We start from the raw sequence: 27,651 nt of genomic DNA on the forward strand, positions 1-27,651 counted from the left end.
AATATTTTATTCAGCTTGGCACCCCTGCCTGGAAATCATTTGTTTGGCAATTGTTCACATAACGAGTTGACCATTTCCATTGATTCCTGTGATGGCCTGGGAATCCAATTCAGAGGCTGAACCGGAGGAATCCCAGCCTGCACAGGAGTCCCCGCCTCCAGGGCCGGCTGAACTGGGGCAGGGCCTTGATTCTGAAGTGTCTGCACCTGTGCCGGATCCTCAGGAGCAGGCACCAGGTGAGTCCACTCTGGCTCCAGAGGTGGTTGAGGACTCAGTGTCTACAGGTGAGTCTCCCCCTGGGCCCAGTAACCCTTCGGCCTCTCCTGAACTGCAGAGGCTCAGGGCAGAGAGGCGAAGGGAACTGGTTTCTCCCAGGAGGAGTGCTCGCCTTAAGGCCAGGAGAGGCGGGTCTCCTGGGGGCCGGGGCCGCCCCTGGCCTCAGAGAAGATAAAGGCCAATCAGCCCGGTCCCAGGTTGTGGGAGCAACGTCGTTGTTGAGTACCTGCTCCTGCCCGGACCCAGACCTGACCCTCCAGTGTTCCTGTCCCCGCCCGGCTTCCTGCTTCGGACCTCCCCCCGCTCCTTGTGAACTGTTTCCAAGCTAGTGACCCAGGACAGGATTTTGACTACGCCAACGGTAACCTTCCCCCCGGGACCAGCACAATTCCTATGGGGAAATTTCTAATACGTTTCTGACTGTGGCATTTTGTCCCTGAAAAGTATTCCCAACCGAAGAAAACTTAGGGGAAAAATGCTCATTTTTCCAATCCCTCCCTCCATTCCTCAACCAATCAGCAAAAAGCAAATAAGAAAGAAAAATAATGCTCTCTCTCTGTTTGGATATCTGAATCTCTGGTCACTACCCTGAGGTTTGGGTACTAATTCCTCATGTTTGGATAAGTGAATTTTTGCATAGAAAAAGTTTGTAAAGAGGGACCTGTGTGTATATAGAAGCAGGTGTAACAGATTTGCTTCTAATAAGGAAATGAATACACATATACACATTTTTAGAAGAAAATACTTAAATATTTAAATAGTTGATATTGAGATTTTAGTAATAATTTGTACATTTATGGAAGAAAATAGATTTGCATTTAGCAATAATTGTGAAGTCAAAGGTTTTCTATTATGATATCACAGAAATATTGAATGGTTTCTATAATAGGAGGTGTTACATTAAACATCAGTAAGAACTTTCTGACAGTTTAGCAGTGGATTGGACTCCCTCAGAAGGTGGTGATCTGTACCCAAATCAGTCCAGAACAGACGTTTCCATGTAGGAAAGACTCTATTCACCTCCACAAAATGATCCACAGCCATTAAAGGTTAGCAATTATCACTAACTTTATTGGACACCTTTACAGAAGTTAATATTGCACATGGTTTAAGAGAGCGTTTAAAAAACAACAACCCAAAGAGATGTTTTTAAAAAGAGAGCAAAGACAGTCTTACAAAGACATTCCCTACATCCAGATAGAGAGCCAAAGGCTTAGAAGTCAAATTCACAAGAAGGCCAGAGGTTCCAGCCTCAAGATTCTGAAGGAAATGGGTACCATTATCCATTAAAACAGTTTTTATTTTCTACATAGGTCACTGTGGGAATGCAACTTATCTGTAATAGCAACCACCTTCCCAACCTTCCAAGTTTCGTCCCCCTCCTCACTTTAACCTCACTTTAAGCAAAGCAACAGATCCGCCTGCTGACAGTTTAGGAAATGCAATCAAAGGCATTGTGGTGGTGCGAAGTTAATTTTAAGGCACTAGGGAAGACACCACAGGGGTTGCCAGGTGCTGTGTAAATGGCTGCCAAGTGGCTGTGCATAGGAGAGGCACTGCAGTGCTCAGGGAGAGCAAGTGGAACCAAAACTAGAGTTCCTTTAATTAAAGAGAGAATTCCACCATGCAATACTGAACTAAAGGAAGTGAGCATAAACTGGGGTTATCATCTCCAAAATTATTCTCCTGTAGCCCCAATCAACTGTCATTCTTTGTATACGCAGGCATCACTTTTGCTGGGTCAAAAACAGATATAAGAAGCCATGCAAAAAAGGTAACTGTGACATAAGTTCCTTCATTGGTGGGGCATATATATATATGCACGTGCACACACCCTTTCCCTTCTATTCTGGAGCTGCTGGATCTTGCCTTAAAATCTAGCCTTACTCTTCTAAGAACATTCCTTCTATACATATTTAAAAATACAAATGGCTTCAGACAAGCTTTGTTGCCACCCTTTTCTCCAGGGGGTGTCATGTGTTCTCCCACATTGATTTCCTCCCACCCCCTGCAGAACCTGGATGGGGAAATTCATTTGTTTTATTTGCATCTCCAGTCGTCCCTAACCAACTTCAGCATCCTCTCCAGGTGTGCCTAGGCCACATCCGGCAGCGATTAGTGCTTGGGCCTGAAATCTGTGCTCTGCATCTGGTTTGGGGTTGCTTGGTGTCTGAGAGTTGACTTGAAATGTCAGGGTCTCCAGCTTTCTTCTCTGGGTCTCTGGGACAGCATTCAGAGAGGGAGGTGGGCTGTCCCCCACCCCCTTCCCTCTTGTCCTTCAGGCTTCCCTCCTGAGGCACCAGGGCTGCACAGGCAAGCACTGTTGTCCTCTGTGGCCCCAGCAAGCACTACTAGACCTCACCTCCACCTTATCAGGCTACACCCACCTCACGTCTACCTGGCACCACCCTCTGAGCCTCAGGGAGCCTGGACACTGTCCTTGGGGTTTGGCTCTTCAAGGCAATCAGCACTGCCAGCTTCTGCATTTTGGAATGGCTCGGGGAAGCTGGCTTTTGAGAGCCCCTCAGGCACCCAGGTAAGCAAGGGCAAGGCAGAGGAGGGGTTGGGAACTGAGGGAGCACCTCCCTTCCCCCTGCCCCAGACCCCTGGGACCCTCCCCAGGCCGCAGCGTCTTGGTCTGGCTGTAATGTGCCCTGGCTGCAACAGCTCTTGTTTGCCTGGATGGTGGTTGGAGGAGGTGTCTAGCCTACTGTGCAAAGGAAACATTCTGTGCAAAGCATACATGTCTAGCCTACATTCGTTGCTTGGCTGGTTTTTGCCTCTGGCCCCGACTGGCCCTGGCATGTGGCCCCCAGAATGGGAAGGCAGCCCCTGGGCTGAAAAGGTTCCCTGCTCCTGCCCTATCCCACCGCAGGGGACTCCAGGGCAGCCTCCCCCTCTATGCAGAGCCTGGCCAGGTTGGAGGCAGCACATGCTGTCACTTACTTGGCTGGGCTTTCCTCTTTGCAAAAGGGAGTGAAAATGGGAGCGGTGATGCTCAGCCGCTGGCTCCCAGCATCTGCCCAACCCTACCACAAACGTGGGGCCAGATGTGGCAGTTAGGAGCTAGACTGGAGGAGGAGCTGTGGGTTTGAGCTGAAACAATGCTCTGTGGTCACACGGGGTTGGGGGCTGTGTTCACACTCGTGTTATCCTTTGAATGTCCGCATAGGGCCAAGAAGGCCGCAAAAGGTTTGTTCCGATCTTAACATTCTTGTACACCTGCCATTTTCAGGTGCCATGTGCACCCAGAAGACCCCTATTGTAGATATTTTTCTACAATAAAGATCTCAATGGGAGCAGAATAATGGGTGTCTCGGATCACTCTGATTTGGAAGCCAAATTGCTAGGGGCTGCCACTCAGATTTAAAATGGCTACACTACAGGTCATTTCCTTTCCCCAGAATACCCTGGGAAATGTATAGGAGGAGGGAGCAGAGAATTTTCAGTTTTGCTCACCAAACCTCACTTTCCAGGATTGTGTCAGAGGAAACCACCATGACTAAGCTGGTATAAAACTGGTAAACATTTGTAACATCAGCAGTGTTTCCTTCTTCTTTCTTTTTTAAGACACAGAGGCTGTTTTTGAATTTTGAGCAAATGCAGTAAAAGATATGCAGACTTCACATAGGCACTCAGTTTTCAGCACTTCCTATAATGTGCACAGCTGCCCAGATCTAGAGGTTGGAGTCTGGAAAATGGCATCCCCTCTGGAAACTGGATGGTACAACTGCTTTACGGGGGCAGGGGGGGATATTCTCACATAGATATTTGCCAAGAGCACCCACAGCCATTTGTGTAGTCAGCAAAGGACTAAATCTGTGCATGAAATTCAGGCATCATTCCCATGTTACATTATTGTGCACATACAGCCCTACACTTTCATGTTGAGATACATGCACACTGTAATGTAGGAATGGCTGTAGTGGATTGGGAAAGGTTCACCTCAATGTATGGTGTGTGGGGAATACACTGATGTGGCCATTGCTTTGTTTACTAATACATGTGACCCCATGGATTCATGAAAAGCTGTAATTTGTGAATCTGCCTTAAGAGCGTCTGATAGAAAGAAGCACAGGAAAAGGCCATATACCGAACCAGACCATTGAAGCATCTAGCCAGTGTTGTCTGCACTGACTGGCAGTGGCTCTCCAGTATTTCAGAGAGGGGACATGCCTAAACCGACATGGAAGTGCCAGGGGTTGAACCTGGGATCTTCTGGATGCAGAGCATGGGCCCTAAAACCAAGCCACAGCCCTTCTCCAACGACGGCAACTTCTGGTGGTGGAGGATCCTCTGCATCCCCACATCCTGCCCCACCCCAGGGCAGCAGTAGTGATCCTTCTCAAAGGAACAACCAAGTTTGTCTAGCACAATGAATTCATTGAAAATGCAGCGTTATTGTATGGGCTGAAGGTCTGAAGCTGGTCAAATTGTAAGATCTGTATCTCTTTCCCTCCACCTGTCAACTCTTCCCTTCCCTTCCCATCCCTTTCTCTTCCTTGGGCATTGGCTGGTATTCTGCCAGGTCTCTTTAATTACCCCGACTGGGTCCTCCCCACTGGCTCCCTCCTCCCCAGAATGGCCTTTGCTTTTCCACATTCCCTTGCTCACCCCCCACCCCCACCCCCAGGTTTCCCAATGGCTTTCTCTGTCCCTTCATCCCACCCTCCCTCCCCATCACCCTCCTCTAACTTTTTTATTTCTTGTAGTTTCCGAACTGGATAGCCAAGCGATTCGTAGCGCAGCGGAAAGTAGCTGGTTGGACCTCCCAGTAGGGCACAGGGTTGGAAAAGAGGCTGATGCCGTGGTACGAAGCCCGCTTTACCCCAAAGCCTACAGGACAGAAGTCGTTCACACCAATGTGAGTGATGTTGTTGGAGTGAAGGTACACAACCTGTGGAAGGAGAAGTGAGACTTGGTTACCCAGAGGTGGGAGATCCGCTGAGTTTGCGTTTGTCAGCTTGTGAAGGAGCTGAGACCTGGGAAAGAGCTCTCCTTTGATATGACAACTCAGATCCTGCAAGGCTCCTCAAGGTAAGCTCAGCTGTGTGCTGTGGTTTCATAGGACTGCAGACAATATGCTGAATGAGCGGTTGGCCTACATTTTTTTAGCATCTTGGGAATCTCTACTGTTGATTTTCTTTTCTTTTTAAAGAAGTGAATGCAGCAAAAGACAGCAAAAGAAACTCCCATTTTATTTACCTAGCCATGACGGTGCTGTGATTTCAATGAGTTTTAAAAATGCAAAACTTCACATGCTCAAACGGTATTTTTTAAAAATTATAATTATCAAGGTTGGCAAACTGTATTTGTTTGGAAACCTCTTGCCTTCAGGCCTACGTAGACCCACCAGGCCTCCACGTTTGCTCTTTTGACCAAGCCATGCTCACTTGCCTGACACCATATATAACATCAGTTGGGGGGCAGATAAAGACAAAGGGAGCCCCAGAGCAGGTATTGGTGATTGGTCTGCAGCCCCTGTAAAGCCTTGTGCTTTGCAAGTCCCAACACTTACCTGATGCGCAGCTGGTGCGCAGTGCTGCGGCTTGCATAGCTCTGTACAAGACACTTTGTGCCAACTTTGTGTCTGCACGGGCAGAAATAGTTCTCCCGATGTCATTGTGAGATCAAGTGATTTAACTGATGGGTGGCCTCGCCCACTGATCAAACTTGACCCACAGGCAGTTGGGAAGAAAAGGATCTGGCCAGATCTAGTTCACCCCTACTGTTAATATATCAGGAATGTAGAGGCGGTTGCAAAGCATGAAATGATGGTTGGGGAGAAGAAAAATGTTAATTGTTTGTTTCACAAGTCAAGAAAAACACATGCCAGCCTAAAGAGGAAGCTGCAAGATGACCTATCTGCAACACTGATGGTCCTGGTTCTCAGTTGCTGGATACCTTCATATGAATGTAGGGTCCTACCAGCTGCCCAAACTTGCCTACTCCTGAAACTGGTCCTGCATTTGCTCACCTCTGCCACAACCCCCCCCCCCGACCCCTCTGGTACCTGCAGAAACTTGAGGCCAGGCAGTCCTGGAGGAACTCGTGACAGCTTGTTGTTATCCAAGTGCAGCTCACGTAGGCTGGGCAGGAAAGCCAGGCTGCCGTTCTCAATCATGCGGATGTTGTTGTGTCCCAGGCCCAGCCTAGCGGGAAGAAAGGAAGGGGAGGTGACAAAGAAAACAAAGGGAAAACAACAGCGGCTTCCAAATATCACCAAGGTCAAGTGAATCAAAATCTATCTCTTGGAAAAGGGCTGGACTCTTGAAGAGTAATGGGGGAGACAGGAGGGTGTTCAGGGCTACAGCCAAAATTAGGATGGCTAGCTGCCCTCCTTTACACAGGGTGGTCCTCTGTTCTGTAGGGTTGCCAGAGGACAGTCCTTTATTTGAAAGGATCCTCTGTTTCGAGGCCTGACCTCAGTCTGTTTAAAAAAATAAGGAACCATAAAACGGGGGGGGGGGGCTAGGGGTTTCTATCAACAGTTAGCAGCACCTGGTCAGCAGACCAAGTAGGCGTACAATACACCTCTTGTCATTCCCAAACGGTGAGATGTACTGTTTTTCTGTTTAATAATTATTTCTAGTTTTGCATCTATACCTATAAATTACCATATGCACATTGTAGGCAAATTGATATCCTTTCTGCCCTCCTTTTTTGGTGATGCATAAATGGCTGCTCTAGCCCAAAGCCCCGTGCATCTGTGACTCAGAAGGTGGGACTCAGCAGAGTCTCATTCAAGCCCCAAAGCATATGGCTGTGCAACACTGGGTCCCTGTGGTTGGCAGAGAGGCAGCATGAAACCTCAAGCTTAGCCAGGCCTTCTTTCCTTGCCTAATCAACTGAACAGTATCTTCCGTTTGGCCAGTAGGGGCCTGGGGTTGGGAAGCCCCCATTGCCAAGTCTGGATTTGGAATATGGCTGCCTGTCACTCTGCCTCTTTTCTGCTTCCTTAATGCCCTTCCTCCAGTTCTTTCTCTGATTGCTGGAAGCTTCACAATTCAGGTGTGTAGAGAAATGTGTTGCTGATATAAAATGGGGGCTTAAACAGTTGCAATTACAAACCATTACAGCTACATGCAGCGGTCAGCCAGTGTCCACCTAACTATAAAACAGGAGAGGTTTATGGTTTAGGCCAGCAAATGCAAGGCTCAACATTCCGGTCAGAGACAGAGTTTGCCCCTGGCAGCATTCCTTTAAGTATGGAAGATGGAGATAAAGCTGTCGTGGGACCTCTGCAGATCCTCCTGCCTGATCCCTCCTGCCAACTACCCTGTTCCTACACCTGCTGTGGCAGCAGGTCTCCAGGTGTGGTGATCAGGAGGAAAGTGGCTATAACTAGGCCAGGGCGAGAACAGTCTCTCTTCCTGCTCTGGCCTGCGCCCTCTTCCTCCACAGAGTCCTCTGACAGAGAGTGTCCTATGGGAAACAGCCTCAGGTGCAAGTGCCTCATCTAGAGGGTCTGGTGGCCTTGGGGTAAACAGTGTGGTTCATGGAGCATCTGTTGTGTGAGAGCCACTTTCAGAATGGTAGTAGAAAAGCAGGCTAGAAATGTGCTTAATAAGCAAGCAACCAACCAACCAAAAGACGGAAGGTGTATGTATGAGGAGCATCACACTGAAAAGTGGCCTAAGAATCAGGACTAATAAGTATGGCTCTTTCTCCCTCTACTGGCTGAAACTTGAAAGGGGAGGACTATTTAGGAGTTGATGGTTCTGAGTGCAAGTCAATGCTACAAACTCATACCAGCTTCAAACCTGCTTTACAAAAAGCTCCAGCTGCCTCTATTTTCTTGTGTCTATTCCTTATAAAGAACTGTACCTGCCCTGTTTATATATATATTTTAAAACGGGCAAGGGTTTACACTGGGAAAGAGGCGAACCCTGTCTATTGCCTGTGAGGTGTGCTCCCTCCATCCCGAAATTTTCTGCTCCCCCTCCCTGTTGAAGACCTCCTACTCTGTTTTTGAATTAATGAATAGGGCTCCCATTTTGTTCCCATTCTATCTTTTGGAGGAAATATTAGATATCTGAAAACTAAATGAGTTGGGAAAGTCATCTATCTGCATGATGTCATGAACAAAATATTTGCCTCAGATGTTTTCCCTCGTTGATTTCTGTCCTCCCTGCATTCCCTGCCACCCACCCACCACATTTTTTACAAAGAAAGCTTTGGAAACTTAACACAATGGTTGTGAAATTTCCACAGGTGCAGATGGCTTATATTATGCAGCTATTCTGGCTCTTAATGGTCTGTGCATGTTGTTCTAGCCAAGGAGTCATAAACATGCTGCTTGCAGGGACACAGGTGCCCACACCCGGCTCAAATACCCAGTTTGGCACATACCTCCATGCACATTTGCGTACATGCACTAACACACACACAGGCTGGAGTGCCCTCTGGAGGCTTCACCCGGGGCAAAAAAAACCCCTGTCTAGCCCCCTGTAGCTAGGGCTCTGGTGGGTGCATGTGATTTTGCCAGTTTGCAAATGTGCCTGGGGGCTCAAAAAAGCTGGTGACTCCATTTCCTAGGTTGCTCTAACTTTATTTCTCTAGAGTCTGTTTATTCTCTCTAGGAATCATTCTATCACCTTTCCGAATAGAGTTGTCTTTATTTTCATCACCCTCTCCCCAAAATTCAGCGGGGAAGGGAGCACTCTGGACTGGGAGTGCAGTGAAGGGGGAGGGAATATTTAACAACAAGCCCCCCCCCCCATTTACACTTGCCCCCATCCAACACTTGGGGCTAAGGAAAGGCGGCTATGCTGTGCTAGAAGTCTAGAAGCAGAGTTGCTATTTCACCTCCAACTTAAAGCAGGACAGCAGGTAACAGCTGCTTCCAATTGTCCACCTCTAGAAGAAGCCTCCTTGCCTTTGGCCTTCTGGGCTGCTGCCCTCCCAACCTTTGGCCCACCTTCCCTTGCTGAGTACATTATATGAACAATTAGCTCCCTCTAGTATGAATGGCAAGGGGCAAAATACATTTTGGAAATGTTAAACTTCACTATGAATATTTCCCTGTGTTTGTGCTGCATATAGATGCCACAGATCTTTATCCATGCCTGCTGCCTCTCACAGTGCAAACTTAGCTCCAAGACAATATATTGTTGTTGACGTCTATCCGTCTTGAGAGACAATGGAGTGCACCTCCAGGGGTAAAGCCGAACTGCTGGATTAGCAGCACCAAAGTGGCTTCCCTGGGGGACAAGCCTGGGCAGTGTGTATGGAGGTCCTGGGCTACCCAGATGACAAGGCCACACTCTTGGCTGCAGGAGTTGCCAGGAGGTCACAAGGCGCCATCCAACCATCTTAGGAATTCCACTCCAGATTTCTGTAGGGTTTACTCCTTAGCCGTTTCTTCTCCCAAAGAAGGTAGAAGAGGTTCAGGACCAGAGTTTTCCTTCTCCTAGATGGGTGACCTTCTCAGGTGGACAAGCCCCATCTGCCCCACACTTCCCTCTATAGCATGTGCAGAAACCGCCTTCATGACCATTGGACCCATCATAACAATTTTAGGAATGTTTATCGGTCCACTATACCTGAAGGAGTGTCCCCACTCCCTTCATTCCACTCGGACACTGAGGTCCAGCTCTGAGGGCCTTCTGGAGGTTCCCCCACGGTGAGAAGCCAAGTTGCAGGGAACCAGGCAGAGGGCCTTCTCAGTAGTGGCGCCCACCCTGTGGAACGCCCTCCCACCAGATGTCAAAGAGAAGAACAACCACCAGACTTTTAGAAGACATCTGAAGGCAGCCCTGTTTAGGGAAGCTTTTAATGTTTGATGCATTACTGTATTTTAATATTTTGTTGGAAGCTGCCCAGAGTGGCTGGGGAAGCCCAGCCAGATGGGCGGGATATAAATAATAAGTATATTATTATTATTATTATTATTATTATTATTATTATTATTATAATGGGGTGGGCAATCTTTTTGGCCCCAAGGGCTGCACGTGGCAACAACTTGAGGGATACACTCCTTTCCCTCTCCCATGCACAGACAAAAACATACACACAGTATGTTTTTGTCTGTGCATCTTCCACCTGCTCTCTGTCACACCTGCAAACTCACACAGCCTTCCAGGTCCCACTCGCTCTTCTGGTGCATTGGGAACCCATTGTGCCTCCCCAGCTGATTGGTGCTGGGAACAACTGGGCAGCAGGCATGTCTGTGCCCTCCTCACCTGTTCCTAGTGCCAGTCAGCTGGGGAAGGGGAGTTGTGTGATGGAACTGCGGAGGAGCAACCTGGTCAGCACACACCTCTGCTATTCCCAGAGCAAATCATCTGGGCAGGACTGGGAAGGCTGTGAGGAGACAGCTGAGTGGCGGGATGCGATTGCTGGTTGGTGCTGGCCATTGTGTTTCTTTCCAACCTCCAAATAGCTGTTTAGCAGACTGAGGGGAATGCAGTTGTGGCAGGGAGGAAGGTGCACAGGTACAGATGTACTCATGTCCCTTACTTCCCATGTAAAACAGACTCCATGTAAGCCTCCATGCAGCCGTTTAGCTAACTGAGGACAGAAAATGGCCAGGGTGGGGGCAGAGCGTGAATTGTTAACCTGCGACAGGTTGCAGGGAAGGCTTGTGAGGGCCCCATGTGTCCTGCAGGCATCTTAGAGGTCTTGGCTTGGCAATGGACTGGATGAGAGCCAACAAACTGAAGCTCGATCCAGAAGAGGCTGAGGCCCTGTTAGTGGGTGGTTCCCTAGACCAGATGGATGGGAGGCTGCCTGCTTTTGTTTTTTCTTTTTGTTTTTTAAAAAAGATTTTTATTGATGCAACAAGGAAAAAGAAAAAAAAAATACCAAATTACACACAAGAATAACCATAGACACATAATTTTCTTAGCAAACAATAAAACATATATTGGTCTTAACACTGAAGACCCAACCTCCCATCTATTCCATATTTCAATTTCATATTACTTATTGCCAATACACACTTTTATCATAATTAAACTTATTCTTAATAAATCTAATTTCTCATATCTACCTTGCAACTATTACTGAAGTTCCTCAAATGCTGCAACAGAATTTAAACTACTATATTTATTTTTCAGATATTCTTTGAAAACCTCCCATTTTGAAACAAACTCCTGTTTTGATTTATTCTTTATTTTTTCTGATAGACCATCTAATTCGGCATATTCTGTCAGCTTTTGGATCCAATCTTGTATAGAAGGGATGGGAGGCTGCCTGCTTTTGATGGGGTTGCATTCCCTCTGAAGCAGTGGATACATCGCTTGGGGATCCTCCTGGATCCATTGCTATTGTTTGAGGTTCAGGTAACCTCAGTGGTACAGAGTGAATGCTGAATAAACCGGTTGGATGCTGAATAAACTGTCTACAATAAGCCTGCAAGTTACACACATTTAACTTGTGTGCATTTACATGCGTGGAAGAAAATAAAAAATAAAAATAAAATTGGGGTGGAGTTCCAAGAAAAATTACTTTGGCAATCCCACCCACCACTGAACCCAATCTGTTTTGACTATACGTGGTTTTGGCTTTAGGCCTGATTCCCGGAAGGCAACTCTTGAATAAGTTGCGGACCTACTGTGCTGTAAACTGTCCTGTGATTCTTAGATGAAGGGTGGTATATAAATTTAATAAATGATAAAATAAATAATAATACACAAGCCATCTGGAGGAGCCCAGCTCACACTACCTGTAGACTTTGGAGTACCGGATCAGATCCTCTAATTCAATTGCCTGGATCTTGTTGTGGTCCAGATGTAGCTCATTTAGGGTTTCAGGAAGATCTGGTTGTGGAGGCGGAGAAAGATTATTTTTATACATCTATGTATTGTATGGAAAGATTGATAGAATTACATTTCTGTACCACTTGCCCATCCCCGCAACCAGTGCTTTTTTCTGGGGGGACACAGGGGTACGCATACCCCTAAACATTTTGTGAATCTAAGTACTACCCTCTCATAGAGGGGCAGTATTTCAATGAGAGCAGGAAAATGAGAGTACCCCTAAACATTTTTTTTAGTAAAAAAGCACTGCCAGCAACACAAATCAATGTGTTTTTTTTATGAAATCATGTCCTAAAGCCAAGAGCATACATTGGTCTTACAGAGCAATTGGCTACCAGAAAATTACATTAATAATAGCCAAGTAAAGCTGTGGCTAGGCATTGCTATAAGCTATGAGAAAGAAGTCATGCACATTACCTTTAGGTACCCCCGTGAGCTTTGCTTCTGAGATCCTCAAGTAGTTCAGCTTCAGACCATCAAAGGCACCAGGTTCAAAACCGCTGTTCTCCAGGGGGTTCCCTCCCATCTCTGTGAGGAGAGAAAACATGTCAGCTAGAACAAGAGCGTCCCATTCTTATCAGACCCACATTTAATGCCAACATTTGGCATCTTTTTAATTGTTTTATGTCCATTTCTCTCTCTAGGGTGGCCAGATGCAAAGGAGTATTGTTAAGCAACCTGTTGATAAGCTTTATTCTCACATAATTTTCTCTGATATATTTAAAAGGAATTCTTGGATTCTTAGTCTTGTATTTTAGTTATAATATAATTTTTATTTAATATGGTTACTGTACTATTGAATGCAAACACATTATTTTCTATAAATGCTTTGAACACAAATGCGTCTGTAGAAAATAAACTGATATCAACCTGGTTTGCAGGTAATGCAAAAGCCAAAACTGTGGCTCAGTGAGAACTAGTGACTGTGAAGACTCTCAGAGGGAAGATCGTGGCCATGGGGCTCTCCCCCCCCCCGACCTGCTGGTGCTACGCTGCTTAGGCTAAGCCATGGCTTGATTTAAGATAGAGTCTAAACCTGGTCTCGTCATATGCCTCACTCCTCTATACAAACTATAAGCTGTAACTAGGGGTGGCGGAGAAATCCATTTCAGATCACATTTAAAGGCACATCTATCCAATCCACACTTTCCAAAACAGTATGAGAACCTAAACCCAGCCAACCTTCAAAATTTGCACTTATCTGAATTTTGCAATGTAGTTCTCTAACCAACCAACCAACCAACCAACCAACCAACCAACCAACCAACCAGTGTTTACAAAAATGCACATATCAGGGGAAAGTGTGTGTAAAAATGAATATATTGATGAAAATAACATAAAAATGCATTCTGTTAGCAGAAATGGCTTGCAAAAATGTGTACATTAGTAAAAACTGCAAACAAAATGTGATTATCAAGAGAAATTTGCACTAAAATGCTGGCAAATTTTGATGAGGATAAAATAAAATGAAACTGCAAATTGCTGCAGAAACATGGAGGGTTGAATTTAAGACTGGGGAAAGAACAAGAGCCTGATGGAGTCAGGTCCTTCCATCCCTAACAGTAACCAGTGCTTATTCTGACCAGTTTCCTAAGTTCCTCAGAAAACTCATGGAATGGGACAGCTCACAAAGCATGTCTAGGGAGGAACGGCACCCATGTCTCACCAATGCAATTCATGTTGTTGAGCCCATTGAAGACATCCTTGGAGACCTTCTTGATCTTGTTATCATGGATGCGGAGTTCAACCAAGGAGCTGGGCAGGTTAGGAGGGATCTCCACCAGGTTGTTCTTGGAGATGTAGAGTTTCTGCAGCTTGTGCAGTGGGCTAAAGGCCTTTGGGTGGATCTTGGAGATCTTATTGTTCACCAGGACCAAGGCCTGCATCCACAGAAAGAAACTGTGTGAGGGACAGGGTATGTGGGGGGTGGGGTGGGCACAGAACAGGGAATGGAATCCATCCTCCAGGTAACTTTGCCAGTGGCCAGGAATGGGGCAATGAGAAAGGAAGAAACCTTCCACCATTTCAGTCCAGAAAGGGATATATTCGGGAAGGGAAACCCAAGCTTGCATATCAGAGGTTCCAGTCTCAATCTGTTGAATTTCACGCTCAAGAATCTTGGGAAAGGGTCCTTGCCTGAGACCTTGGAGAATGGCTACCAGTCAAAATAAACAGTACTACTGACCCAGGGGACTTGCTCAGTGCAAGGCAGCTATTTATATCCTTAAGAGTGGGTACTTATGTGGGGAGATCCTGACTTTGATTCTCACAATGAGGGATAAATGCAGGAGGATTGATGGGGCACTGACCTGTTTGTTGAGCATTCATCCTGATTTATTTGTGGGGAAGTAAGATTATGTTGCATTGAAGCAAGTGTTGCCCCACACTTTCTAGTGCATTTCCCCATCAGCGCTTATCCTCTGCTTTTCCCAGGCACAGATCCACACTTTAAAGCTTCGTGTCCAAGTGCCCTTTTATTTCCTCCAGAGCTTTCTTTACACAAAACCTACTTCTTTAAAACTGAATTTAAAACTGGAATTGCTGTTAGCTCTAAAGAGCAGGTTTTTGTGAGGAAAGCTCCGGAGGAAAAGCAAAAAAAGGGTGTTTGGACATGGGGCTTTAAAGCGCAAGCCATGCTTGGAAAGAGTGGAGGAAAGGTAAGTGTGGCTAAGCCCTGTGTTGACAAGGGTGAAAAATGCAGGTGCACACCCTAATTCTACCAGCAGAGGGTAGTGCACAGATAAGGTGAGGAGGAGGAGGAGATGGAGATCAATGCTGTCTTTTTAAAAATGTGCTTTAAGGGAGTGCAGTGAGAGTTGTGGCAATCTCTCCACAGGCAGAGCAGAGAGACGGGGCTCAAAGCCTTTGCACAAGCCTCCTTCACAATAAAGGCTGAGGTAAAAGGTTGAGGAGAGGAAGCTTTTGCCATACTTACATACAAGTGATGCAGCCCCTTAAAGTCATCTTTGCGTAGTTCAGTAATGTGGTTGTTCTGCAGATCCAGCAATTTTGTATCTCGCGAGATCTCCTTTGGCACTTCCTTGAGACCTGGATGAAGCAGGTGAAGAAGGATGGTTAGGAAAAGTTAATAGGGCAGGTTAAATCATTGTGGCAGTTGCTAAGCAGCCCAGAAGGACAGAGCCAGGACTGGCCCAAGATAATTTACTGCCCAAAGGGATATAGAATGGTGCAAATCAAACAGGCATTTCCCAGAATTCTTTGCACTGTTGCAGAGGATTCTGGGGGTGAAACTCTCGCACTGCAGAGATAAATTAATGACCAATTTAAAGATAAAGGTGAAAGGACCCCTGACAGTTAAGTCCAGTCGCAGACGACTCTGGGGTTGCAGCGCTCATCTCGCTTTACAGGCTGAGGGAGCCAGTGTTTGTCTGCTTTGCAGACAGTTTCTCTGGGTCATGTGGCCAGCATGACTAAGCCGCTTCTGGCGCAACGGAACACCGACACCAGAGCAGCACACAGAAATGCCATTTATCTTCCTGACGGAGTGTTACCTATTTATCTACTTGCACTTTTTTTGTGTGCTTTCAAACTGCTAAGTTGGCAGAAGCTGGGACCAAGCAATGGGAGCTCACCCCGTTGCAGGGATTCAAACCTCTGACCTTTTGATCGGCAAGCCCAAGGCTCAGTGGTTTAGACCACAACGCCACCCGCATCCCATAATGACCAATTTAAGGGCCTGCAAAAAGCAAGAGCGATGCCATCTTTGCAGCAAACAGGATTCTAAGATGTGTTGCCACTGCAGGAGGGGAACCGACTAGTCTGGACACTTGTGCTACCTCTCATCTAGCCAGGCCCTCCCCTTGAAGTAAAAATGCAACGTCCCCTGGCTGCCATCTCTTCCTACTCAGATGGCATGATTTTAAAAGCACTGCTGAATTGGGAGACGAGGGAGCCACAGTTTCTCCTGGGCATTTGGTCTTCCTCTCTTTCACCTGCCATGCAAAACACCTGTACAGGTCTGTACAACATCTATGGAGTATGGGATGGGAGGTTGACAAAAGAGCCATTGCGTGGCTATTCCCTCCCCCCCCCCACAGGTGGAATGAATGAAGACACCGGACACAAGTATTTAGGTTAATGGGCGAAAATGGCCACAACTTTATTGATTACAGGTAGGAGAGGTATTGGCTTTAGGCATTGGCCCCTAACCGACTATCCGGTCTAACCGGGAAGGGTTAAACACCAACAGGGGGAGCTACCCGAGATGCATATCCCTAGGCGCTCCCCGAGGGGTTACCGCTCGGGGGCGCGCTTTAGGCCCTAGCCTCCGTAGGTTTCGGACGAGGCGTCGCCCCTCGGAGTCCTTTAACGAACTACCCTTCAGGCATTGGGGGAGGTGATGGCGCTCCTCCCCCCCGATCTCATTTGCATGACAATACCCCAGCCAATGCCTACCGCCAAAACCGAGGAAGTTGTGACAATTTGCTACGAGGTAGGCGAAAAAACCAAGTGGCTCCAAACCAGCCAATTAGCCAAATGGAAAAATTCCTACCCGGCCCCTTGCGGCGACCAGCCGAAGCCCATAGCAATGTCGATGGCTAACCTAAAGGGCGGGTGGGTGGGAAACCGCGTCAACAGCAAGGGAGAAAAGGGGCGAGCCAAGGGCTGCCCCAACCTTAAGTGGCCTCTAGAAGGCCCGCCCCTGCCGCCAGCCGATTGGCTGGTGCGCGGGGATGCAAAACAAAGGGAATCCCTGCTTCCCGCGAGGCTGACGCCAGCCCCGCGGGAGTGTGGGCGGGGTCGAGAGCCCGCAACCCCACCTCCTCCTGAAACTCGGTAGTGGCATTGTATGTATATAGAAGGTGGGAGAAAGTGGCAGATTTGAGAGTGTGGGGGGATCTCCAGACCTGCAGAACCATGTCCAGAATCTGTTGAGCTATCAGAGCCACTAGTCCTTTGAGGTATGTGGGGTTCCAGAAGGCTGTGCAGGGTGAGGATGCTGTGCCCACCCATCATGTCCTGCCTGGAAACCCAACAATACCTAGAACCACTTCTGGGTTAAACATGAGTTTGTTAGGCATGGATTGGGAACGCTGCTCTAACTTGTATCCTCCTTCCTGTCACTTCTGCCAACCTAGCAGTTCAAAAGCACGCCAGTGCAAGTAGATAAATAGGTATGGCTGCAGCGGGAAGGTAAATGGCATTTCCGTGTGCTCTGGCTTCCATCACAGTGTTCCGTTGTGCCAGAAGCCGTTTAGTCATGCTGGCTGCATGACCTGGAAAGCTGTCTGCGGGCAAACGCCAGCTCCCTCGGCCTGAAGCGAGATGAGTGCTGCAACCCCATAGTCGCCTTTGACTGGACTTAACCGTCCAGGGGTCCTTTACCTTTTACCTTTACCTCTACCTCCCTCCTGTTAAAACACACATGGAGAGTTTCTCTATCTCTCTCACACACAGACCCCTTGGTGCTCTCCAGGTTTGCACCAATATGGGTTGCTAGAAATAATTTGGACCAAAACCAAGTGTAGGTCTCTCTCAAGCATATAATACTGTCATATTCTGACACACAAGTTTGAGAAGAACCCTCAAGTCCAAAACTATAATCACTCCTGATAAATGGGGCCATCAACATACAGCTTTCAAACAATGTCAGGAAATACTCAGTTCCTTTTTTCTTTTCTTTCTTTCTTTCTTTCTTTTACAATGGTTGATCAGTTACCTTAATTTTATATGTCTTTTTTATATAAGACCTTGCATTTTACTCTTAGTTGGCCTCCTAATTGCTATTTTGCATAACCACCAACAGAGGGTGATAGAGCACCATTAAGACCAAGCATGTGTTGCAAAATATAGGGTAGCCTAAGAGCAGGGGTAGGCAACCTAAGGCCCGGGGACGGATGTGGCCCAATTGCCTTCTCAATCCGGCCCACGGATTTTTACATGAGTAGAATGTGTCTTTTTATTTAAAATGTATCTCTGGGTTATTTGTGGGGCATAGGAATTTGTTCATCCCCCCCACCCCCAAATATAATCTGGCCCACCACATGGTCTGAGGGACGGTGGACTGGCCCACGGCTGAAAAAGGTTGCTGACCCCTGCCTAAGAGGGTGGAACTGAAGACTGCAAGGTGGGGGCAGGCAAAAAACCTGCGGCCCTTCAGTATGGTGTAGTGGTAAGCATGTTGGAATAAGATCTGGGAGACCAGAGTTAAAACTCAGCCATGAAGCTCACTGAGTGACCTTGGACCAGTCACTGCTTCGCAGCCTAACCTGCCTCTCAGGGTTATTGTGGGGATCAAATGAGGAGCCAGAGAACCATGTATGCCACCTTCAGCTCATTGGAGGAAAAGGTGGGCTATTAAATGCAAGGAATAAGTAAAATAAAATACAGTTTGACCACAACACCCATCATCCCTGACCATGCTAGCGGGGCCGATGGAAGTTGGAGTCCAATGGGATTTGGAGGCCCCCCTTTCCTTTTGTATAAGAGGCAGTTGGGCCCCGAGTGTGTGACTGAAACTTGGACCACGATAGCAGGCTCCATGCGCTTCAAGTTCCCCAACAATAGTTTTCAGAGTAATATGTTGAGCCCTTTCATTAGCTCTGTCTACCTCATCCAGTGGCACACCACCTACTCCCTGTTTGCAACAGAATGAGGCCCCCAGAGTCTTCGGCTGCTGTTTTGCTCCCGTGCTCCTACTCACCCAGGTCAGAGCATTGCACCACCCTGAGGTGGCAGTGGCAGCCAAAGGGGCAGAGGCCCGGATAGAAGGGCACAGTGTCCTCAGCCTCAGCCCCTCCTGACGTAGGGAAGATGCCAGACGCCTCTTCCTCTTCTTGGACGTTAGGATCATCCATGGAAAAGTCCCAGAAGCCTCTCTGCACAAACGGCAGGTCACCGCTCACCAGACCCAAGAGGGGCATCAGCAGAAGAAGGTGTTCCATAGTGGGAGCTGCTAGGCGAGAATATGAGAGAGAGAGAATGACAGAAGTCAGATTGTGCTGTGAGGGACCGAAGATGTGAGATCCACAAGGCCTTTAGAATCATGGAGCATCTTAGTGTTCATAATCAGCAGGGCCAGAGTGGCATTGTCTGGCACCTGCTGTTCACTTACCTCATTGCCCACTGCAATCCTGCCCCTCCCTCCTGAAACTCTGGCCCTCTGGCACCTCAGACTGGGCTTTCCCCATTTTCTGTCTGGCCCAGAGAGTCTCTGTTAATGGTTTTCTTAATGGGTTAATGGCTTGGCCATTCCTGTCATGGTTCTTCCGTCAGGCGGTTCTCAGGACACAGGAAAACTGACTTAAAATCCAACCCCTACTAGACCCATGAATTTAGGGGTTTACTTACATTCTTACCTTTTACTGAATCAAGATATTTTAGGGGAGCCTTGCCTCCCCAACTTATAATAATATTGTCCTTAAACTATGTTAACGCGTGGAGAGCTGTGCTCTGGTCTGCCTTGTCTCCCTTTGGTCTTTTGTACAGGCACTTCCTGCTCTGGTACTGGAAGTGAGAGGGGCAGGGGATGTCTCCAGAAGGAACAGACGGTATGGATGTAAAGATGAGAGAGAACGGGCTTATCCAGACTTTCTTTTGTGCTGCGTTTCCAGGCACAGATCCATGCTTTAAAGTTCTGGGTCTGAGCCGTGGAAAACCTGAATTGCCTAGAAAGTGCAGACCAGAAGGTAGGTGTGGATGAGCCCAGAAAAGAGCGTCCAGCTCCTCTCCTGTTTACATAGGATGTACTGGTAAGTCAACCTGCTGCTCTGTTTTACATGGAAGCAGCACAAATATGGCTTCTGACATCACATCTACGTAAATTTGGCCATTTCCTTACCTACCTTACAAGGTTGTGGTGAAGATAAAAATGTAGAAAGTACCACATATCAACCTGCAAACTGCTTGGAGGAAGGATGGGATGTGTACATGTCTGTGTGCATGTGTGTGTGTTCATGCGTGTGTGCCTGCCTGTGTTTCCAGATGGGGGTATTAATGTATAATGTACTTCAAAGTGAGGTCTCAATACTGGACATTGGCAGCAGTTTGCAAATGGATCATTGGCAGCAGTTTGCTTCTCAGATCTGCTCCAAAAAGGGTAACTTAGGATCAAATAGAGTAAGAAAAAATGCAGGCCTGCATTTTGGTGACAATGATGTCATGTAGATACTGCAACAAACTGCATGCATGAGAAGCACCACAATAAAAGCACCCTGTTCCTATTTTTGTGGTCCTCTTGTTCCACACCCTCCCTGCACATGGTAGGAGATTATGATCTAGGCAAGACTAGGCTGTATGGTAAATAACAGTGCATGCTAATGAATATATAACAATATAAATCCAGTAAGTAAATTGTTGAGGGAGACATGAATTGAACGAGGCACTTCCTAGTGACTTGACCATGTCAGGAATTGAAAAACAGGGTGGGTGTGTGACTGAACCATGAGGGATTGATGAGGGAGCCATGAGTAAGTATCCACAGGAAGGAAGTGTGTATGCAAGAGTGTGGCCAGTTGCAACACAACTGACTGTGCACAAAGATGTCTCGAATCTGCCCGCAGGGGCTGCATTCACAGCCTGGATCCTGGCCTGTGGTCCTGGCCCACCAGGACTCTGTGTGTGTGTGTGTGTGTGTGTGTGTGTGCGTGTGCGTGTCTGTGTGTGTGTGTCTCAGACTCTGCAGTTTGTAGCTGCATTTTGTTGCCCTCTATTCACTCTGCGACTTGGAACAGGGCAGCAGGCAGCTGTAACATTGCTCCTCTGAGGATGCCAACTGGTTTCTGCCAAGACGCATTTGAAAACATTAGTAGAGAGGGTTTGCCTTTTTCTGACTGCACAGGAAACATTACTGGGACCTGGGGGCAATGAGGGGGAGCCTCTTGAGAAGGCTAAATGGCAGCTGCGGAGGTTTAAGTGTGTGTGTGTGTGTGGTTTCAATGCATAGCCCACCATACACTAAACAAAGGAAGGTAATAAGGTTACGGTCACTGCCATGAACAGCCCACTCCTACAACTCTCAAGCTCATATCTCTTATGGAAAACAACGCATTTGGGGACTTCCTTTGTATTTGGGACACTATCTTGATCTCTACCCCAGCCTTCGCTAATCCCTCCAGATGTTGTTGAACTACAACTCCCAACAGCCTCAACTAGCACAGCCACGCTGTCTGCAGCTGATGGGAACTGTAGCTCAACAACATCTGCAGAGCACCAAGCTGGTGAAGGACGTTCTACCCTGAGATTCTTCCATAGCGCCAGTTGTTTCTCTGTGCTTTTGGAGACCCCTTGCTTCAAGTCTTCCACTCCCCACCTCTGGTTTGTGGTCATAGAAAAAGGCAATGTCTTCTGTGAAGAGGTTGCTTCCCCCCTTGTATTTTTGTGTTGCACTTTTATGTTGTGAACCGCCCTGAGACCTGCAGATGAAGGGTGGTATACAAATAATAATAATAATAATAATAATAATAATAATAATAATAATGTGACCGAAATAAGGCAGTTTGTTGCCACATGGTTTACTACTGGGCTACCTTTTCGTTCTTCTCTAAGACTCTTGTATCATCAGGGGTTTTGCCTTAGCAGAACAATATTTGCACTTCGCTTCTCCCAGCTCCAAGCAACCTTTAAACAGATTTTTCCTCTCTGTGGTGGCTACTATACTGTGGTGACCTAATCTCACATCTGGTCTATGACATCTGTATCATCTGCCTTGGTGGCCTTCCCTCTGCAGTCAGCTCAGGAAGCTAAACTAATATTTCTTATTCTTCAGCTGTCGTCATGTTATTTCTTTCCTTGAATCCTTACGCTTGCTGCCAGTCAACGTCAGGAGTCCAGTCCTCAGGGTGACGGTGCCAAATGTGGGTTGCACAAAGGGCTTTTTTCCAGATGGACCTTAACTCCGGCACCTCTCAGGTGGGTGCCGTTGCCTTTATAAGAAAATAAGGGAGGCGCCTCTTTTTCTAGAAAAATAGCACTGGTTGCACCACATCCCTTCCTCTGCCCTCTCCTCTCTTTATTTTTAGAGTATTTCTACAGAGATTTTCACTTTGATTCTGCTTACCTTCAGATATGTTACACACCTTTGCCGTGATAAACTATAGAATGCGAGAAAGGAAGATACTGAACGAGGGAGAAATTGTAGTGCTTTAAAGCTCAGTAACATGTGTGTTTCAAATCTTAATAAACATGTAAGAGAAAAATATTCTAGTCCTCACATTTACTTTTTTTAAAAATCCCTCTCTCTGTCCCTGAGAATAGTTGTCTCCAGTGCTTTCTTCTCTAGAAAAACAGGTGCTGGTACCCACCATTAAGTTTAGTTACAGAAAGTGTCACGCATTTTAACAACAAAAAAGATGTGCTGGTACAGAGTACCCTTGAGTACCCCCTGAAAAAGAAGAAGAAGCAGCACTGCTTGTCTCCATGCTCAAGCCCTTTGGCACTCCTGAGACATTGCTTCTCTTTAATCAGAGGGAAATGAAATTAGGACAGAGGCTGCTTCCAGACAACCTTATTGAGTGTTCATCCTGATTTGTTTACACAGAGTTTGTGAAGAGGTAAGATGACACTGGTGCTTATTGAGCATCCATTCCTATATATTTCCCCATCATTTTCCATATTGCAAGAAGTCTGTTTTTTGTTTCGGAGGAGGAAGCATTTTTTGTGCATGCAAGAATTCTGAATCAACTTTAATTGGTTTGTGTTGTGTTCTTAAATTTTGTGTGGTTGCATGTCTGCTCAGAGTGCCTTTTGGCAAGCGGACAGAGTATAAATGGCTGAAATCACCCACCCATTCATTTGCCATTCGGCTCTCCCCTCGCTGTTGTCAATTATTGAAAATTGTTCTTTATCCAAGGCATGTAGGCTGCAAAGGCCCTCTGGGTGGGGAGGGATGTGACCTCTCTGTTCCACGCAGCACCTAATGTACCCATGGCTGGTAATCATTTTGAGCACTGGGATTTGGAGAACTTTATATGTTAAGTATGGGGGCCCACCCATGACATTTTGCTGGCTGAGGCAGAAAAATCCTGAAATGGCAGCACATACCCTTTCTTCTGTTTAATAGGGGACTTGGTCCACCAGGAAAGTCCCCTGCACAAACTCTGTCAATGATTGGGAGCAGCACAAGAGCTTTCCTATTTAATTCCAATGAGGTTTTGCTGAGATAATAGAATCACAGAGTTGCAGAGTTGGCAGGGACCACAAGGGTCATCTAGTCCAACCCCCTGCAATTCAGGAAACATTTGCCCAACATGGGGCTCAAACCCACAACTCTGAGATTAAGAGTCTCGTGATCTACTGACTAAGCTACCCCAGCCATTGAATAGTGTGCCCCATGGGTCAGACTTGTATTGTCTCCCATTGCGCCACTATTGATTCCACCTGGTTGGATTAAAGCAGGAGGTGAGAATCGAAGATCTTTTCCATTGGCTCAGCTGTTAACATTTGCTCCTTTCCCACCAGAGCTATCTCCATCAGAAACCACTCAAGCTGGTGCTTAGAGAAGCATTACCTAGCATCATATAAACCAGAGGTGACTGGCTTGCATCTTTTACTCCATGGGTAGGCAACCTAAGGCCCGGGGGCCGGATCCGGCCCAATCACCTTCTAAATCTGGCCCGCAGATGGTCTGGGAATCAGCGTGTTTTTACATGAGTAGAATGTGTGCTTTTATTTAAAATGCATCTCTGGGTTATTTGTGGGGCATAGGAATTCATTCATTTTTTTTCTTTCAAAATACAGTGGTACCTTGGGTTACATACGCTTCAGGTTACATACGCTTCAGGTTACAGACTCTGCTGACCCAGAAATAGTACCTCGGGTTAAGAACTTTGCTTCAGGATGAGAACAGAAATCGTGCTCCGGCAGTGCGGCAGCAGCGGGAGGCCCCATTAGCTAAAGTGGTGCTTCAGGTTAAGAACAGTTTCAGGTTAGGTACGGACCTCCGGAACGAATTAAGTACTTAACCCGAGGTACCACTGTATAGTCTGGCCCCCCCACAAGGTCTGAGGGACAGTGGACCGGCCCCCTGTAGAAAAGTTTGCTGACCCCTGTAAATCTATTCTTTTGTGTATATGTGTGCTTAAAACATTTTAGAATCCTTGTGGTTCACCAATGTGCTGTAAATGTACAAAGCAAAAATGTACACCTTTTGAAGATGCGAGGCAAAGTGCATACAGATAGAAGTTGTTTCCATATCTGTGTGGCTTATAAAGATCCACTTTTCCTGCTTGCATGTTTGGCAAGTTCGCTTCCACCCATTCCCAGTCCTGTGTTTGCTACCAGTCCCCAGGCACAGTGATTTCCCCTCACCCTCCAAGTACATATAAGAACTTTATGCCTATTCGGTATGGCAGGTGCACCTCCAGACAAATGAATGGTGGACAAGTCATCCATGTTTAGGTTCACCATTGCCAAAAAAGAGGGTGCAAATTTGCATATGGTCATTTAGATATATTTAGAAATAATAAATACCGTCTTTTTCACTCTATAAGATGAACTTTTTCCCTCCTAAAACGTAAGGGGCAATGTGTGTGCATCTTATGGCGTGAATGCAGGCTGCGCAGCTATCCCAGAAGCCAGAACAGCGAGAGGGATTGCTGCTTTTGCTGCGCAGCGATCCCTCTCGCTGTTTTGGGATTCAAAATATTTTTTTCTGGTTTTCCTCCTCCAAAAACTAGGTGCATCCTATGGTCTGGTGCGTCTTATAGAGCTAAAAATACGGTACATCTGGAAAGGATTACTGTCATTGAAACAGAAACACATCTCACCATGGTAGAGGAGATGCCACACAACTGATATGCCTGCTCCCTTTGCTGACCAGGTGCTGCTAACTGTTGATAGGAAGTTTCTAGGCTCCCTTTCTATTGCTCCTTATCTTTTCAACCAGACTTGGGACAGGACAGCCTTCCCAAGGGAGGACACCTTCAAAGAGAGGCCTGTCCTCTGGCAGCCCTTCAGAATGGAGGATTGTCTTCTGTATAGCAGCGCACATAATAATAATAATAATAATAATAATAATAATAATAATAATTTTTTATTTATACCCCGCCCTCCCCAGCCAAGGCCGGGCTCAGAGCGGCTTACAAGCAATAATAAAAACAAGATGAATGATTACAAACTTAAAAACAAAAATAAAACACAACAAGACACCCTGTCCACATTTCCCATTGCATATAGTTTCCTATAGCAAGCCAAATCAGCACTGTTTATAGCTATAGAAGTTTATAGACACCCGGTCCTTAAGAAAGGAGAGTTCCTTTGCCTAGGTTGTGGCGTCCTGTAATTCCCTGGGGCTGAGAATAGCAGGACTGTAATTTACCAGCTATTTTCGCCTGCCTCCTGGCCTGTAGTGGTCAGAAAGAGACACATCCCTTGCCTCCCCACCCCCACCCCCCACGAGGGTTTCTTTGGGCTGTGCTGCACGGGCAGGAAAACGATGGGAGCCTGCCATGGATTTAGTTGGCACTTCTCTCCCCCCCCCCCCTCTCTCTCTCTCTAACTCTCTCTCCACACCCCACTCCCTACCAATTCCCCCAGGTCTTTAGATGTGGAAAATTATAGCAAGTCATCATGGGTTTCCAGATGGCAATGCCTGCCGAGAGGTGAGATCATTGTGACTAGCTTGTGCAGGTCCCACGCCCGCTCTCTTACTGTAAGGAAGTAGGACTCATGTGAGCTGATGTCATGCAGTGAGTGTGCTGTGCAAAGTCTCTCCACTGTCAAAGCAGGCTTGCCTGCTTTTCATTTCTATTTGGACATGGGGGCTGCTTATATGTATATGTTTTAAGCCCATATTGGTGGACTATTTCTATCGCAAGTGTGAGCCAGGGGCAGCCAATGTGGCACTCTCCAGATGTTGCTGTACTACAACTCCCATCAGCCCCTCTTTGCAGGGCCAATGGTCAGGGATGATGGGAACTGTAGTCCAAAAGCATCTGGCTCCCTGCCCCAAGTGAGCTGATTATGTTTCTTTTTCGTTTTGTTTGCCCCCCAAAAAAGTACAAAAAGATAGAGTTTCCCATTTTTTATGTCAAGATGTTTGGCTCTTATAGGCAGCAGTGTATTCGGTCTAAGTCCAGGTCCCACAATTCAGGGAGTTGGGGGCACCAAGAGTGGAGGAAGAGGGGCAGCTGGGCCTGTCCATAGTTACAGGTGCTCATTTTATTATTTTTACTTCTAAAATGCACAATAGATTGTGTTTATTCTTAAGGAAGCATGTTTAGCAGGAGGGCAGCAGAAGCCAACCCCATTTTATTCACATAGCCATGATGGTAGCAGGATTTAAGTGAATTTAAAATGCAAAAACTGCACATGCTCAAAGTATTGTTTTTTAAATAATCAGGGTTGGCTAGGGTTGCCATATTTCAAACAGTCAAAATCCGGACAGATTTCCAAATGACAGTGGAAACATTGTGTGCTTCCCTTCAGTACTGGAGACTAAGATGCAAGAAGTTCTTTCAAGTGAGGACGACCACCACTTAGGATCTAATCTTAAAAGCCATGTTCATGGAGTATCTTTTCCAGACCTTGGCGAATACTAGATTTGGAAACTTCAAGCAAAAGGTCATTAATTCTTCCCAGCCCAGGGTCCTAGATTTCACCAGGTGGAGCCTCCCTATTATTACTCTGTGTCATGGACACATCTGTGTGAATGCTGCAACTCTGCAGGGGTGCAGAAAAAGCAGAGTGTGTGGCACTTGGCGGACTAAGATTTCCAGCAGCCAAGAGTTCCCCACTTAACTCTTTGATCCTCACCGTCGCAGAGAATACATTATGGGGAAAGAAGGAAGCTTGCAACATGATGTCAGGTGACTGGCAGGTTTGGCCCATGGAGGCCTGGTCACCTTCAGATCTAGCTCTCATACCAAAAGTGATTCTCCACCTTTGTTTTAAGAACTGGTGACAGGTTGCTCATTTTCTTCCTCTGTTCCCTTCCCCCTTTTCTTTTGTGTAGTGTTTTTTACATTGTAAGCATGAAGGTAGGGACTCTGTTGTTTGTTATGAAAGTGTTATGTACTGAGCTGAATCCTAGAACAATAGGATCCAGAATGCAGCAGTCTGATTGGTCCGCAGGAGCCACCCAATCCAGCTCTAGGTGGAAGGGAATCAGCGACTTGATTGGCCTGCAGGAACAGCCAGTCAGAGACCTGGATGAAGTGAATAAGCAACCTGACTGGCCTGCAGGAGCAGCCTGAAATTAGCCAATCACGTGGGCCCCATTGTGTAAATAATGTATATTTAGCTAGACAGTTTTGGGGAAAGTTTCATTCATTGCTACTATGAGCTGAATAAAGAGCATGAATTTCACACTCGACTCCGAGTATATTTCAGTAAGCCACTCTGGGAAGTTTTTCAGCTGCAAAATGGGGTAAAGGTGCTTTAAAGAAATAAACCCAGAAGTAGGTAGCAAAAATGAGGAGGGAGGTTTTGTCTCAGTCCCTGGATTCTTGTATAGTAAGATGTAATGGTTTGCTCAGGGCTGCGATTCCCAGTTAGGGCCTCTGTCTGTCTCATGATGCTTCCTTTCTGACTGCTGAAGGGTCAGGAGCCAACAGTGGAGACCTAGCCAAAGGTACGCCTGGAAACTGAAAATCCTGAACCGGCGTCTGAAATTAGCAGAAAGTCTGAGCAAGGAGCTGTTACCTTTGGAGAGGAG

The 27,651-nt window shown here is 46.7% G+C and overlaps 1 protein-coding gene across 1 annotated transcript in view; it reads right to left on the minus strand.

Annotated features, from left to right (window-relative positions):
• Positions 1 to 1,319: 1,319 nt before the first annotated feature.
• BGN (biglycan) overlaps positions 1,320 to 27,651 on the minus strand; it is a 47,364-nt gene continuing 21,032 nt past the window's right edge. The window contains exons 2-8 of the mRNA XM_083719542.1: positions 18,703 to 18,951; positions 14,974 to 15,086; positions 13,705 to 13,918; positions 12,456 to 12,566; positions 11,945 to 12,038; positions 6,290 to 6,428; positions 1,320 to 5,173 (exon numbers count right to left, since the gene is read on the minus strand). Coding sequence (XP_083575668.1) covers positions 4,976 to 5,173; positions 6,290 to 6,428; positions 11,945 to 12,038; positions 12,456 to 12,566; positions 13,705 to 13,918; positions 14,974 to 15,086; positions 18,703 to 18,943 — 1,110 coding nt within the window. The 5' untranslated portion in view covers positions 18,944 to 18,951 and the 3' untranslated portion in view covers positions 1,320 to 4,975. The remainder of the gene's footprint in view (positions 5,174 to 6,289; positions 6,429 to 11,944; positions 12,039 to 12,455; positions 12,567 to 13,704; positions 13,919 to 14,973; positions 15,087 to 18,702; positions 18,952 to 27,651) is intronic.

Source organism: Podarcis gaigeae (genome assembly GCF_964106915.1).
Source record: "Podarcis gaigeae genome assembly, chromosome: 17".
In the NCBI taxonomy this organism is placed as follows: Eukaryota; Metazoa; Chordata; class Lepidosauria; order Squamata; family Lacertidae; genus Podarcis; species Podarcis gaigeae.